General features: G+C 38.4%; 1 protein-coding gene and 1 pseudogene across 3 annotated transcripts in view; both read left to right on the top strand.

Moving 5' to 3' along the window:
- Window positions 1-15676, top strand: part of FRY (FRY microtubule binding protein) — a 505671-nt gene that overhangs the window by 382595 nt on the left and 107400 nt on the right. For all 3 annotated transcript variants that reach the window (XM_087814426.1, XM_016213841.2, XM_016213842.2), the window contains 6 exons: window positions 501-583; window positions 7806-7956; window positions 8512-8615; window positions 9359-9544; window positions 11774-11972; window positions 13383-13504. In XM_087814426.1, coding sequence (XP_087670552.1) covers window positions 501-583; window positions 7806-7956; window positions 8512-8615; window positions 9359-9544; window positions 11774-11972; window positions 13383-13504 — 845 coding nt within the window. The remainder of the gene's footprint in view (window positions 1-500; window positions 584-7805; window positions 7957-8511; window positions 8616-9358; window positions 9545-11773; window positions 11973-13382; window positions 13505-15676) is intronic.
- On the top strand, window positions 3773-5284 carry LOC107537749 (polypeptide N-acetylgalactosaminyltransferase 1 pseudogene; annotated as a pseudogene).

Here is a 15676-nt window from a genome sequence, read left to right as displayed (position 1 = left end):
TCTCTCTAAAATCAATAAAAAACATATTTTTTTAAAAACCTCTGATCATTTTAAGGGAAACTTTAAAGCCAGTAAAGTCCAAGATGTATTATGAATCACTTACTGTGTCTTTCCAATTCTGTCAACTTTCACTGTTCAATCATGCAGCAATTAGTTACTGACCACCTACCATCCTCCAGGCTACCATGTGAATAAGGGATGTATATTATTCAGTATCACCTCCCTTTCATTTCCAAACAAATGTTATAATACTCTAGTTCAATATAGCCTTAAAATGTTTATCTGTTCTAGGTTTGAACTTGTGCTTATGAGCAAGTTAGACCACTGGCCCTCTCTGGAGAAACAGAAATGTTTGGGGTACAATTTTTGCAGTATTCCTTTAGGAAAAGCATCATTAGAACTAGCTGCCAAAAACTCGGCCACTAAATGATAGTCTGTGTTTATGAGAAACGGCACCTGCACGTGGCAGTATTTCACAATGGCTGTTCTTGTATTTGAAGGTTTAGTAACATCGTCAGAGCCCACACTCGCCTGGAGTCAAGGTACAGCAACAGCTCTGGAGGGTCCTACGATGAGGACAAAAGTAAGTACCAACAGGTGCGAGGTTTCAGCAAAATCCAGGTGGTTAGAGAATGGAACATGAGTATTCTGATTATTCTTATTCTAATTACTAAAAAGGGGCCTATAAGCATTAAACAACCATGTAATCCCACTATGCAGATGAGTGTAGAGTCAGCACCTGAAAAATGACAAGAGTGGATAAATCAAAATTATAAAAATTCAAACTGCTACCCAAACCTGTATTTTTATATTCTCTATAAAAATATAAAATTATATTTATATTTTTCCCTTGGTGATGCAGTTGGGGAAAGACGAGTAAGAAATTGTCCCATTAGAAAACCAATGTGGCAGTTATCTTGGGAGTGGATTTACCCTTTAAGCTTCCTGAATCAGCTCACCCAGGATAAGGGCCGGTTTTCACACTAAATCTCTCAAAAACATAGTCTCAGTAGCCAAATGAAAACCATGTTAAAATGGGAGATACAATTTTCACAGAAATGCCTTTGCTCCTTGGGAAGTTGACACAAACCAAAAAGCAGTGTATTCACTGATTTTGTTGGAGTCCTGAACAGCATCTGTAGATACCGAGCAGGTAAAGAGGGTTAGTGTTACTTGGTCACAAGTCACAGAAATTCTGGAATCAAAGAACACTCCCAGTGACATTTAGGTATGCTAAGGAAATCAGTAAACTAACTGGTGGAATGTATTTGTCTATTTTGGTGGAAATCATAAAGATGATGCTATTTCATGTTTTATGTTTGTTTTATAAGTCAGTACATAGGGGTTTTGTAGCTATCATTTTAAATTGTTTTGTTTTTATGGGAAAATGTGCAGAGTGGGGTAAGAGCCGAGTAGTCCTAATGACACCACAGTTCAGCTGCCCTTCTTTACCTCTTACTGCATTGGTAGTAAATTCTCCACCATTCAAAATACCAATGGGAACATTGTCTAAAACCCATATATAACTATCAAACTCTAGGTGAAGTTGCAGCTATGTCCCTTTAAAACTTTTTACTAGAACCGTCAGTCCTAGGTAAAAAAAGCTATTTGTATTTTCCCTTCTTTCTGTGCCCCATCAGGGTCTGGATTTGTACCACCAAACGCCAATCAGTCAAATCTTGGCAACACAGGCCATGAGTTCCAGGAGGGACTAGGTTTTATAGATGGGGAGAATAGTACCAAGAAATGGAGAGTTGTTGGTTCAAGAAAAATCTGGTTACTATGTAATATTTTGTAACCCAAAATTTGAGGAAAGAAAAATTGAATCATGAAAACGTTAGGCAGTCAAATATTCCCCCAGTACGTGGCAGGCATGATGTAACAAAACATAACACACTCTGGCTGTAGAGTTTACATTGGAAATATCACTTTCCTTGGTCAGTTGATTCCTTTAAAATGTATGTCTTTGTTCTAGGTACAAGACACAGAATTTGGTAAAAACACTATTCTAAATAAAATATCAATCATTTAAAAAATATACCTTTATAGCCCTCTAGTAGTAAAGTCTCACATTCCTTATATTTATTAAAATGGTAAATTTCAAAGGATAATTATAATAAAATGAGATAATAATTAACTCACTATCTTTATAGACAAAAAGAAGTTAGGAAAAATGATTGTGAATTCAGATAAGAAATTACAAGTCTAATATTATCATTATGGCCTCTATTTTACCTAGAAATGTTATAAATTTGTTGTACCAGTATAAAGAGCACTTAAATGGGAAAATTTTGATACAGAATTTGAATCCAATTGAGTCATGTATCAATAATATTTATTACTAGATTACTGTTATTTAACAAAGAAATCAGAGTTCATAGCATGTAGTTTGGGTACTGAGGGCTTATACCTTTAGTTTACTCATTATAAGAGAAAATGAAATCAGGCTACTCAAACAGATCTCATCACAGAAAGCCCATAAAATATATACCAAGATCTTTTTCAAGGCATTCAAGTCATAGGACTTGACTTTGTCTTGGAGGAAGCAGCAGGTCTACTACGACAGGAATACTCAGGACTTTGGTAACTGGGTCCTCCCTGGTATATTTTTGGTTCTCACTACACAATCATGGATATAGCCTATGCCGTGAGAAAAAGTTCGGTAGGCTCATTTCCAAAACCTTATGGTCAGGCACCTGTTGTATGTTAAGGGCAGTCATTTCCTCCCAGAATTCCTGAGGGTGTCAGCAGATCTGGGAAGACTAAGAAGGCATCAGAAGAGACCTAGTGGCCCACAGCTTCATAGTCTAGCCTGGGTTTATCCAAAAGGAAAGACAGTGTACAGCCTCTTCGTGTATTTTCTATTTTAAAAGACAAGAACAATAACAACAAAACCTGATAGCACCTTGATTGAGTAAAATGGACACACAAACTGATTTAGGCCTGGTCTATAAAGTGGCTTTTTACCAATATTGTGTTTTTCTCCTGGGGTATAGGAGAATTGGGAGATACTTGGTCCCAGTGCTTGTCCTTGTTCAGAGCCTCCATTTCACAATCACAGTTTCATATACCCTCTTCTAGCTCTGTCAAGCTTTTGTACTCTGGACCAGCAGCATCAAATCAACTACATCTCACCACCTTTCAAAAATGCAACCAAGATAAACTATATTTGGGAGACATTGCCTAAAGATGATGTCATATATCCTTCCTCTTAAAATACTAAAACCTGTGCCAGGATTAATTAAGCAGCTTGTCTGAAGCCACATACTTGGGCAGTACCATGTGGCCCCAAATGAACTTGCTCTTGAATGCCCCTGGCCTCTATGGAGAGTGTTATAAAAAATAACTACATGAAATTTGTTGCTGTGTTTATGTACAGTTGAGGAAGTTCATTAAATCATTCAAAGAATATTTATTGATTCTCTACTAAGTGCCAGCTACTGTTCCAGGTGTCAGGGAAACCACAATGAACAAAATAGAGGAAGTCTCTGCTCTTATGGAGCTGATGTTAGAGCTGGGGGGGGGGGGGGGGCGGGCGGTCAGTGCTGGTGACTGGGATCTGTGCCCAAAAGAAAACTCATGCAGGGCAAGGGGACAGAAAGTTATTGGGCAGGGGTGGATTCTCGTGGAGTGGCCATAGAAATCCTCTGTGATCAAGTGATATTAGGCAGAGGCATGACGTAAAGGACCAAGCCACACAGCTGACAGGGAAGAGCACTGCAACCCCAGAGAACAGTAGATGTGAAAGCCCTGAAGCCAGACAGTGCCTAGTATGGTCACAGAGCGGCAAGAAAGCCAGGATGGTGGGGTGGAATGAGCAAGGGGACGGTAGTGGGAGATAAGCCAAGGAGGAACAGGAGGAAGATCTTGTAAGGCCTGGAAGACCATGGTATAGATTTTAGATTTTATTTAGAATGTGAAGGGAAGACATTGGAGAGGGCTAAGCAGAGAAAGTCATGTGTATGAACTTCTATTTTAAAAGTATTGCTCTGGTATGATAATACAGTACACAATGAGGCTTGGAGCACACTTCTTTGAACTGCCCAGTGTTGTTAATCACCCACCATCACACATGCTGGAAGAAATTGTTCTAGTAGATGATGCCAGTGAAAGAGGCTTTTTGAAAAGACCTCTAGAGAGTCATGTGAAAAACTTAAAAGTACCTACCACTTCATGTAATTCAAATGGAACAATGTTCTGGATTGATCATAACTAGATTCAGAAGAGCTGCTGTGTCTAAAGGCCAAGTGATCACCTTCTTAGACACTGTGAGTATCCAGTGGGATGTCTGAAGCCTCTTGTAGCCAGGATCAAACAAGGCAGGACAATGGTGGTATTTCCTGTCACTGAGGTGATCAGCTATGAGACTTTTGAGCACATGGCAGGTTCTAATATGACCTATGGTGGATTCAAGTGGAAGCTCAATTTTCATTGGTATCCTGTCCTCAAAGAAAAATGGACAGAAGGAAAGCTGGTCAACTCTTCTTGTCAGAACACCTACAGTGGTAGGAGGCACCTTTTCAATAGACAGAGATTGCTTTCAGAAAATTGGAACATATGATGCTATAATGGAAATTTCCTTTAGGATTTGGCAGTGTAAAGAAACTTTGGAGATTGTTACTTGCTCACTTGTTGGACGTGTGTTTCAGAAAGCTGCACTTTACATGTTTCTGGGAGGCACAGGGAAGATTATCAGTAAAAATAACAGACTGCTTGCAGAAGTATGGATGGATGAATTCAAGAATTTCTTCTATGTAATTTCTCCAGGTGTTACTAAGGTAGATGATTATAGAGATAACGCATCAAGGCATGGCCTAAGACACAAACTCCAATACAAACCTTTATCTTGGTACCTAGAGAATATTTCTCCTGATTCTCAGATTCCACATCATTGTTTCTCTTTGGGAAAGATATGAAATATGGAAACAAATCAGTGTCAAGATAACATGACTAGAAAAGAGAATGAGAAAGGGGGAATTTTTAACTGTCGCAGTATGGGAGGTAATCAGGTTTTCTTTTATACTGCCAACAAAGAAATAAGAACACATGACCTTTGCTTGGATGTGTCCAAATTTAATGGCCCAGTCATGATGCTCAAATGCCACCACCTAGAAGGCAACCAACTTTGGGAGAATTATCCTGTGAAATTAACTCTGCAGCATGTGAACAGTAATCAGCACCTGGATAAAGCTACAGTATAGGGTAGCCAGGTGCCATCATTAGAGACTACAGTGGAAGCTGGTCACTGCAGTGGTTTCTTCGAAACACCACCCTTCCAGAAATATTCTGAAATCAAATTTACACAAGAAAAAAAAAAAAGGATTGGCTGGCTACCTCAGCATACATTTCTGCTACATTTTTTTTTTTTAGGAACAGTTTACTGATTTTTAGGAAGAGGAAGGGAAAGGGAGAGAGAGAGAGAGAAACATCAATGTGAGAGCCTAACACTGATAGTCTGCCTCCTGCACACCCCCTTACCAAAGATCAAGCCTGCAACCTGAGCATGTGCGCTGACTGGGAACTGAACAAGCAACCTTTCACTGCACGGGACAACGCCAACCAACTGAGCCACACTGACCAGGGTCTGCCACATTCTTAAGAAGCAAAAAAGGAGAAGTACTTCCTCCTTCAGGATGTAAGGTTTATCAGCCATTAAAACTTAGATTCCTCCGGCTTCTCACTAGCTGCGAACCAGCCTTCCTGTACAAGGATGCACAACTACAATGTAGCAAGACTGTGCACACTGACGTTCACAAGATTGAAAGAATCTTCATCAAGAATCACTGTAAAGGATACTCAGACAATGACACAATCAATAAAATGTGCTTTCCAGAAAGCTGTACCCCTTAGGGTTTGCTTGCACATTGGTAATTACTGTTGAACATGCTAAGATTTCCAAGATTTTTTCTGATTAGAACTGGCAGCCAGTATATTAAATATTGATATAAAGATTTATGAAAAGAGCTGTAATCAGATTCAGAATCATGAAAACAACATATTTTCAACAATTTAAAAAACTACATTAAACAGGGCTTAAAGGAAATTAAAACAGAACTAGAAGAAGTATAAATTGTTATAGCATCCCAACTGCTATGTAGATTTTATACTTCAGTGGGGAAAAAGAATTGCTTTCAATAACATTCATTTTGTTTTCATCTGTGATGGTCATGGATGCTTTCTTATTTCTCCATGAGGTGCAAAAATTGAGCTGGAAAAAAAAAATGGCTCTTTGAACATAGTTTTAATTACTTTTTACAGTTTTTAAAATTTGGCTTGTAGGCATGGACTTGTAATTTTTAATTGCCTTCCAAAAAGAAAGGTTTAAAAAATGTCTGGTCTCACTGAACAAATTAGATATCTCAGTTGCTCTTGGGTCAGCTGGCTGATAGACTTTCATACAAACACAAATTTATTAGATTTTTAACTTCGTAACTTAATTCAACTGATTATGCTTAATACCCAAGATTTATACTACTGTACTATAGATTTATTTTCCCAGCAATAAATCTTCAGGGTTTTTTTGTTTATGTTTCCACTCAGCAAAGGGCCCACAGAGGTGATTCATTATTTGGGTATTTGAAGATGATACATTTAGTGATTTTTTTTTGAAAACTGTTTTCATTCCATACTCAGATGTGCTTCATTGTCAAGTGCATATTTAGATTAGGTACTGGAATTGAAATATTGATCTGCTGCCTTTTTTTAAAAAATCAAATTTGACTGAAAATGTTTAAAAAAATAATAAAAGAATTGCTCTGGTCAATTACACCAAACTAAACTAAAATAAAATGAAGATAGGATGGCTCTGGCTGCTCTGTGGAACATAAGACTATAAAAGGGAAAGGGTGTAGCTGGGAGACAGTAAGGAAGCAGTTGCACTAACCCATGTGAGAGAGGGGGCTGGCTTAGACTAGGGAGGAGTGATGGAGATGGGGAAAGTGATCCTACTGTGGCTGCGCTTTGAAGGCAGAGCTCATTGAATATGTGGAGGCAAGTCACTAAACCTGTTTCCCCTCTATAAAATAGGGATGATAGGTACCTATTATTGTGCTATTAATATGGGAAATGTGTAGACCAGTGCCTGGCATAAAGTAAGTACTCCCTGTGTTAGTTCTAATGTCGCTGTTTTTATCATCATCATTGTAATAATGCGTTGGATATGAGCTGTGAGAGAGAAATCATGAATGACCTAAGGCTCCTGTCCTGAGCAAACTGGAAATAAGGAACTGCATTTTACTGAGATGGGGGGAGATTAGAGAAAGAGCAAGTTTTCACAGTGATGGGAATTCATATGATTTAATGTTTTTCTTTTTGTGTATCTGTATTTTCTATTGCTCTATAATGAATAACTATAAATTAAACATCCAAAAAATAAAGTGATGAAAGAAACCTAATCAAGTGATTCTAACTTTTTTGATTGTATAATTCACACTCACCAAATTGAATGCTTAGAAGGTTATTTTTACAGCCTGGCCAGCGTGGCTCAGCGGTTAAGCATTGACCTAGGATCCAGGAGACTGCGGTTTGATTCCCAGTCGGGGCACATGCCTAGGTTGCTGGCACGATCCCCAGTGGGGGGCGTGCAGGAAGCAGCCGATCAGTGACAACTCTCTCATCATTGATGTTTCTATCTCTCTCTCTTCCTCTCCCTTCCTCTTTCTGAAATCAATAAACATATTTTTTTTTAAAGAAAAAGAAAGTTATTTTACAAGCATAAATTTGTAAGATTCTTTCTAAAAACACCAAGTATTGAAAACAGAATTCTCTCTCTAAAAATAAAGCTCACTGTCTGTCTCACCCTACAGATGACCCAATATCTCCCTACACGGGGTGGCTGTTGACCATCACAGAAACCAAACAGCCGCAGCCCTTACCGATGCCTTCTACTGGCGGGTGCTGGGCCCCCCTGGTTGACTACCTCCCGGAGACCATCACCCCTCGGGGGCCACTCCACAGGTGAGCAGCATGTACAGGTAGAAAGAAATGGCCACCTAGTTTTAACTGGACTTTTTTCTCCCTAGAAGAAGAGGAAAACCTGTTCCAGGTCCCATCAAATGAAATAACCTTTGAAATCAGAGGGACCCTGCATGACGTGAATTGCAGCTCTCGACATATTGGCAGAGTTTGGTCAAATATTAACCAATGTGCAAAGCTGCCTTGTCACACTTCCAATTTTTCTTTGATGTTATCTTGATATAGGTCTTCATTCTGTTATGCATTTTAAATTGTAAACAACTTGAAGAGAGGACCCTTGTCTTCTGTTTCTCATCATCACTCAGCTCTTATTACCTAGTGACAAGTAGACTCCCTGTTATGTGATTAGCTGAACTGATATCTGTTCTTGTGGAGCTCTGTGCATTGTCAGAAGTTAAACTCCACTTCCCTAGAAGAAGCTTCTTACATAGTTCTTCAGCAAAGCTTATGTGTTGTATTTAATTGTGACTTAATGATCTACACATGTATGTCCATCTTCTGTAGAAGTTGCATTAACTTTGTCATTTCATTGATTAGGTGCAATATTGCTGTGATTTTTATGACTGAGATGGTGGTAGATCACAGTGTAAGAGAAGACTGGGCTCTTCACCTGCCCTTATTACTTCATGCTGTTTTCTTAGGTAAGACTGGATCCAAGAGGCATTCCAGCCAATAAGTCTTAATTCTGTGGAGATAATCCAGAGAGTTTTCCTTGTACACAGACATCTGCTATCCTGCTTAGTCTCTTCCATGCTTCATTGCCTTTTAGTGACATCTGCTTTAAAATTCAGTTGACCAGGCATTGTTTAAAATTGTCCTATGACTACAGTATAAATTGAGTGACACCTCACCCATGCTATACCTATGAAGATATCCAAAATAAATTGGGCCTCTTTGAAGGTCTTTGTCTGGATGTGATAAATTTAAAGCCTTAAGACACGATTAGAGCACAGAGAAAAAGAATATAGAGCACAGCAGACCACACACTGAAATTGTAACCCACACTGTAGAGCAAAAATGGGAAGAGGAACAACCAATCAGGGAGTTTAGTTATAGAGAGATGGATAAAATTAGAATCATTCAGTAACAGTGAGATCCAGGTAAGAGAGCCTCAAGAGGGAGGAATGCTCTGTCAAGAGGTCAAGGGAAGTCCATCTATCAGCGTTTTATGAGAACATGTGATTTAAGGAATGAAACATTTTATTTTCCCTAAGCCCAAATTCTTTATGTTGGTAACACAAACAGTAACAAAGAAAACTAAACATTCTTTTAAGATTCTCCCTGCCCCCCCCCCCTCCCCCGGGTGTCTTGGAATCTCTACTATCCCTGGAATCTAAGCAAGATTAAAATTTGTTTATATAAGAGATTCCACATTTTGTTCCAGGTTTGGACCATTACCGGCCTGAAGTCTTTGAACACAGCAAAAACTTGCTGCTTCACCTCTTGATTGCACTCTCCTGCAACAGCAGTTTCCATGCCATTGCCTCCGTGCTCCTTCAAACTCGAGAGATGGGGGAAACTAAGATGCTAACAGTACAGCCAGCTTACCAACCCGAGTATCTCTACACAGGTAACAAAAGGAGGTGTGGCTGAAAGCCTGAGACACAGTCAAAAATTCAGAGATTACCAAAGATGTCAGTGGAGCCCACATTACCTACTCTAATGCTCTTACCCCCCACCTTTCTAAGTAATAAAATAACAGCCCAATAAATAGGCATCATTTCACTGGATGTTAATGTGCCTCTCAAAATCCCTCTTTGTTATTGATTATTTTCGTATATTTTTCCTTATTATTATTATTATGTTTCTGCTCTTGTTAAATATGTTTCTATCAACACATTGAAAATTAACATGTCCATTGAACAAGAGCTTCAGTCTAGAACCCTGAAGGATAAGAATTCAGGAAACTGACCTTCTCCATCACCTTGAGAGGGAGTCATTTCCAAGGTGCCAGATATTTTACTGTGACTTCTGGTTTCTCTGAAGGAATTTTCACTTTATTAAATGACTGACTTTCCTGGAAGGCACTAATGAGTGGAAGTCTATTAAAAACCACTGCTGTTTTGAAACCAAACATTTCTTCTTAGAAATGAGAAGAGAAAGCATTAGCTGAGTCAAAGAAATTATTCTGTCTGTCCAGCCATTCATGAAAGCTTTCCCAAAAGGGTTAACCAGTGGTTTTTAGTTAGAACCAGAACATTTTAAATATGTTAAAATGATGATTAACTGACGGAGCTCTGGGGCTAACTTTTTACGTAGTTATTTTGTACATGACATTGGCATTGGGCATGGTTTGGCATTTCACACAATGTCATATCCTTGAAGCTGTACCTTTTATTCATCACTGGTACTCAGCACTGCCTTGTGTTCTGAGAGATGTTAACATATATCTTTGGAAAACAAATATGAAGTCATTAACTCTGAGGTGGAAGTACCACTGACTTGTTCATCACTGAATATTTTCAAATATATTTTCTATAATTATTACATTTGTTATAAGGTTTTTATATTAAACTATACTACACTTAATTGAAAATAATTCAACAGCCTTTCAGAGACACAAAACTCTCTTTTCTATAGATGCTTAATTTAAAGAATCTGAAGCGTTCTGGCTGTTCTAACTCAATAAGATAAAGATGTTTTCCATTAAGCACACAACTTTAGGCTGAGAAAACTGTAATGTCTGTTAAGTTGTGTATCTCTGAGTGTGGTAGTTTTGTATTCACTATCCCACTAATGTGACATAAGTGGTTGAGAGTGGAGATTTACAAAACCAAACACAGTATCCATAGGCAAGACAGTGGTTAACTGGAATAACTGAATCTCTAGCATGCTTGAAATAAGCAGGTGCGCAAAAGGTTTGGGAAGAGTCTCCTTTTCATAAACATTTGTGTAATATTTATTGAACACCTTGTTTCAACTGTAGTTGCTTTCAAATCCACACTAAGGACCTGTGATAGAAATTGTCTTTATCTTATCATAATACAAAACTGAGGTATAAGAGAAGTCATATCAACTTCCTGAGATTATACAGTAAGTGTCAGAGATGATATTCAGGCCCCAGGCTCCTCACTCCTAATTCAATGTATCTATCAGACACACCAGAACTATGTACGTTTTATGATTTTTAAGTAGAGGGAAAGAGATGGTCGTGTGTATGTGTTTTCAAACCCATAACACATCTAGAGATGTAGAATGTTAACCAAATACAAAGTGGGGGGAAAACCATAGTATTTTCTTATACCATATGTCTTACACTAACATAATATATACTTTGTTAAAATATTTAACATACACAAAATATTTGTGATTCTGGGCACATTTACTCAAAAACAAGATGCATAACTTACTAACCAATGCTTAAGTGACTGATATTCTCAAAAATTGTATTATTTCATATGTCTAAGTAGCCTAGTATCCAGACGTAATTTATTAACAGCAGTTAGGTCTGGTGTATAGTAGAACACACACACACACACACACACACACACACACACACACACACCACTTCTTTTGTAGAAAGCATGAATTAAAACCCCACAGTAGAAACTTATTTGATAGTGCATAATTATGCACTGTCAAATAATTTTCTGTACTCTTATTACCAAATCCACTCTGATTTACACAGCACTGTAACTATTCCATAAGAAAAGAATGAGTCTCTTTTAATCATAGCCATAACCAAAAGCAAATGTTTGCTCCAAAAAGTTGAAATAACTGCACACTTCTGTATGCTCACCTCCTGACCTCATTACGTGCCATGTCCAGCACACTCCACGTTGACCATCTTCTCAACCAGGTGGCTTTGACTTCCTGAGGGAGGACCAGTCATCGCCGGTGCCAGACTCGGGGCTGAGCTCCAGTTCCACCTCTTCCAGCATCAGTCTCGGAGGCAGCAGCGGGAACCTCCCTCAGATGACCCAAGAGGTAGAAGACGTGGACACAGCTGCTGAAACAGATGAGAAGGCCAACAAGCTCATTGAGTTCCTGACAACCAGGTAAGGAGGGCCAGGAGACAAGCTGCTGTTTTCAGGTGAGTTTTTTAAGAAAATGCCATCCTTTAAAACCACACAGATGGAAAAGCACAGAGTTCTAGCAAAATCCTGTTTTCTAAATTGCATCTGCTGGAGTCTGTGTATAAAGCAGACACTGGTAGAAGTTGTCTAAGATCCCTCTGATGTCACCATTGATGGGGAGGGAGAGTTTTGTATAACAACAGTGCAGCAGATGGCAGCAGGAGATGGTAGCACCCTTCAGTGAGCATGACTTTGTTCATCTATTAGAGCTGCCAGGATCTAGGCGTCCTGAGACTTGGCAAATAACCTGCTCTGGAAGCAAAAAATATCAGCCACGGTCCACCCAGGAGCAGCTGCGGAGGGAACCATGGTCTGCTCATCCAGTCCAAGGAGTCATTTATAAATGGAAGTCAGAAACCCAAAACAGTAGGAAGCATGATAGGAAAGGAACCAAACAAATAATAAATCAAAATCAAGAAAAAGTGGGAGTGATCCCAATTTTCATGTCTTCTGGTTCTTCAAATAAGCAACTTAGTTTTAGAATTTCTACTACCCTGGGGTCCAGTATTTGTATAAAAGTGTGTTCACTTGTGACCTGGGCATGCTATTGTTCTGGGAGTCTAGTCTCAATTTGTGTTATCTGATATCTCACATTATTTCATTTTCTTCACACAATGCATCAATTAATGAAAAAGAGAGCATTTTCTTTCGTCAGTTAATGATTCAGGGCATTCTGTGAAGCTATCAGCTCTATGTGGGATTTAATGTTCAGGAAACAGGAAGGGGCTGATGGTGCCCACACACAGGGTACTTCAAACACCTGAATGCTTTGTTGTCACCACTCACCATTGTCAATGGCATGTGTTGGGAAGGGTGTTCTCTGAAATTCTCATATCTGGCTCCATCCTATTCTTACTTTCAAAAGAAGTAAAGAGAGGCTGTTATCTTCAATTTGGTTCTACAGTGTTCAGCAACCTAATGATATGATCCTGATAAAAGAATTATCTTTCCAAGTGTTGACATGTGCATCTATATTTTATTTACAACTTTATATCATTTTATTTAACAAACACTTATGGAGCATCTATTATGTGACAAACACTGTTCTGGTGAATTGAAAGTTTTTCGTTTTGTGATTAAATGTTGTAAGGTTTTGGTTTTGTGAGTAAAACATGAAAAATATGTCTCCATAAATTAGCTAGATCTGTTTTGAGTATGCTCTTAAGCTTTATAAGACTGAAATTCACCTCCAAATTAATTAGTGACATTTTAAATAGAGTGCCTAATTTTAAATATAGGCATTAATTAGTGCCTTTGGAGTTAGAATTGCATAGGTGGTTTTCAGAATGCAAACTGACAGTTATATTTTTGACACTGTGTGTTTCATTTCAGGGCATTTGGGCCACTTTGGTGCCATGAAGACATCACACCCAAAAATCAAAATTCAAAGAGTGCTGAACAACTTACAAATTTTCTACGTCATGTTTTGTCTGTATTTAAAGATTCTAAATCAGGTACTTTATCCTGTTTCCCCAAATCTCTTCTGCTTTCAGTACTTTTCTATAATTGAGTTCATTCTTCCCCATATACTACACTATATGACTACACTATATATCCTATATAGTATATATTAGAATATATACTATATACATATATCACATTATATATATGATATGTGATATGAATGATATATATCTATATTTCTGAATTTGGCATCTATAGCAGAAGACTACTCATAGGGGAGTTTTGAAGTTTATTTCAGATGTGCCTAACTGACTGATAATGTCATATATATTTGCATTATGCTCTATCAAATAATATCCCCAAAGTCACCATTCTCCTCACATCATTACCTCACTAGAATTAACTGTGTCTGTAATATTAATTTTATTTAAAGAAGGCCAAGAGAAATAAATCTTATTAATTGGGTATAGACTCAACTGTGAGGAATTATCAACCTTGCAAACTGGTTTAAAAAAAAAGAATTTTGTGATGAAAGGTTTTTGCTTTAAAAATAGTTGCTAACAATTCCATTGACTATTCTGAATCCAATGTGATTCTTGGACTATAAGACCATTATTTGAAGCCATTACCTGAATTCCATTTGGATTCAACTTGGCCTGGGCTGATCCGTATGTAAAATTTAAATGTGCCTTTTCAGCACGATGTAAGAACTGTTCCTGCCTTTTTCGTGCACCTGGCTAGACGCATTCACTATGGCTTACTGGCTCCCCAGCTACTCTGATAATTAACACGTGTCACAATTTGAAACATTACAGATTAGCCACATCTCTTTTTGTTATCAGGAGATACTTATTAAAAATAATAATAATAATGATACACAGAAATGGGAAAGTCATTCCAGGAATAGGATGGCCTAGGTTTCTAGTCTTGAATTTCCCCTTTGGAATTTCTTTGAAATATAAAGACCTCTTCTATTGGTATTTTCCCCACTTTAAAAGTCACTTAAAATTGCACATAGCCCAAAGAAGAAATTTACTGTTGTATGTGAACGATTTATTTGTCTAAAACTCTTAACTGTATGAAGTTAATAAAAATGAGAAAACATATGGATGCCTTACACTGTATTTTTGGCAGGTGTCTTTTCACACCTTACCTATTTTTGCCCACTACAATTTCCTTGTACATCGCTTCTCTCTGCCAGTTTCCACTATAGCACAATAAAATGTATCCGTGGAAACACTTGTATTAGTCAGGATAGCATAGCTACTGAAACAAACAACTCCCAGGGCTCAAACACTCAACATAATCGGTTATTTCTGGATCACGTAACAGTTTAATGTGGATGTTGAGCAGGTGGCCTTCTACCTGGCGGCCATCCATCCTGTGGCTCTGCCTCCTAGAGAAGGAAGAGAGAGTGGGGCATTATTCAGAGGAGTTTACATGCCAGGCCTGAATGTGGCGACCAGTGCCTCTTCCCACATTCCCTGGCCAGAATTCAGGCACATGGTCACACCTAACTGCAAGGAAGGCTGCTAAATGTAGATTCACTGTGTGACCAGGGAGATGCCATACATTGAATAACTTTTCTTAAAGGCCACTGTCATATGGGTAGTGGAGTCTGCAGTCCTCCTAAGGGAGTTCGAGTCTTCAGCTCATGATGATTTAAATAAGGTTTTGTTCACCGCCAGGGGACCTACCCCACATATAAAATGTTTTAAGTAGGAAAACATGTTTTAAAAAACAAAATAAAGACATAAAAGAACATTATTGAAACATGACCCATTCATAAGTTGTGACGTGCCTCTGTGAGTTTAACCCTGCATTTACCACCCTGGATTTGCCTGAGTCCACTTCCCAGGACCCTTTGTTCCCTCTGCAGGAACATTTTCTTATATTGTCAACATGTCCCCAGGGTCAAGCACCCAAGGATAACTAAGAAAAATAACACTGAATTATCCCTCCTGATCCACTTTCACATCACCATCAAATGTGCCTCCAGGTCACAGAGACAGCCAAAGTCACTTTACATAGTATGCTCTGACGCTCTGCAGAGCAAGGCCCATGTACAAGGCAATAGCCCAGACTTCAATTATGGGCTTTTCCTCACTTTTTAATTTCCATCTGGTCAAATGGTTTTCTGATGACTGAGATTCCCTTCATGTTATTGGAAGAACACATATTCTGGTGGAGGTTTACTATGGTTGCTTTTTCTGCAGTGTCCA

The sequence above is a fragment of the Miniopterus natalensis genome, chromosome 2, assembly GCF_054644295.1.
Source record: "Miniopterus natalensis isolate mMinNat1 chromosome 2, mMinNat1.hap1, whole genome shotgun sequence".
NCBI classification, from domain to species: Eukaryota; Metazoa; Chordata; class Mammalia; order Chiroptera; family Miniopteridae; genus Miniopterus; species Miniopterus natalensis.
The sequence above is the reverse complement of the archived record's forward strand: the minus strand, read 5'-3'. Positions and strand labels throughout refer to the sequence as shown.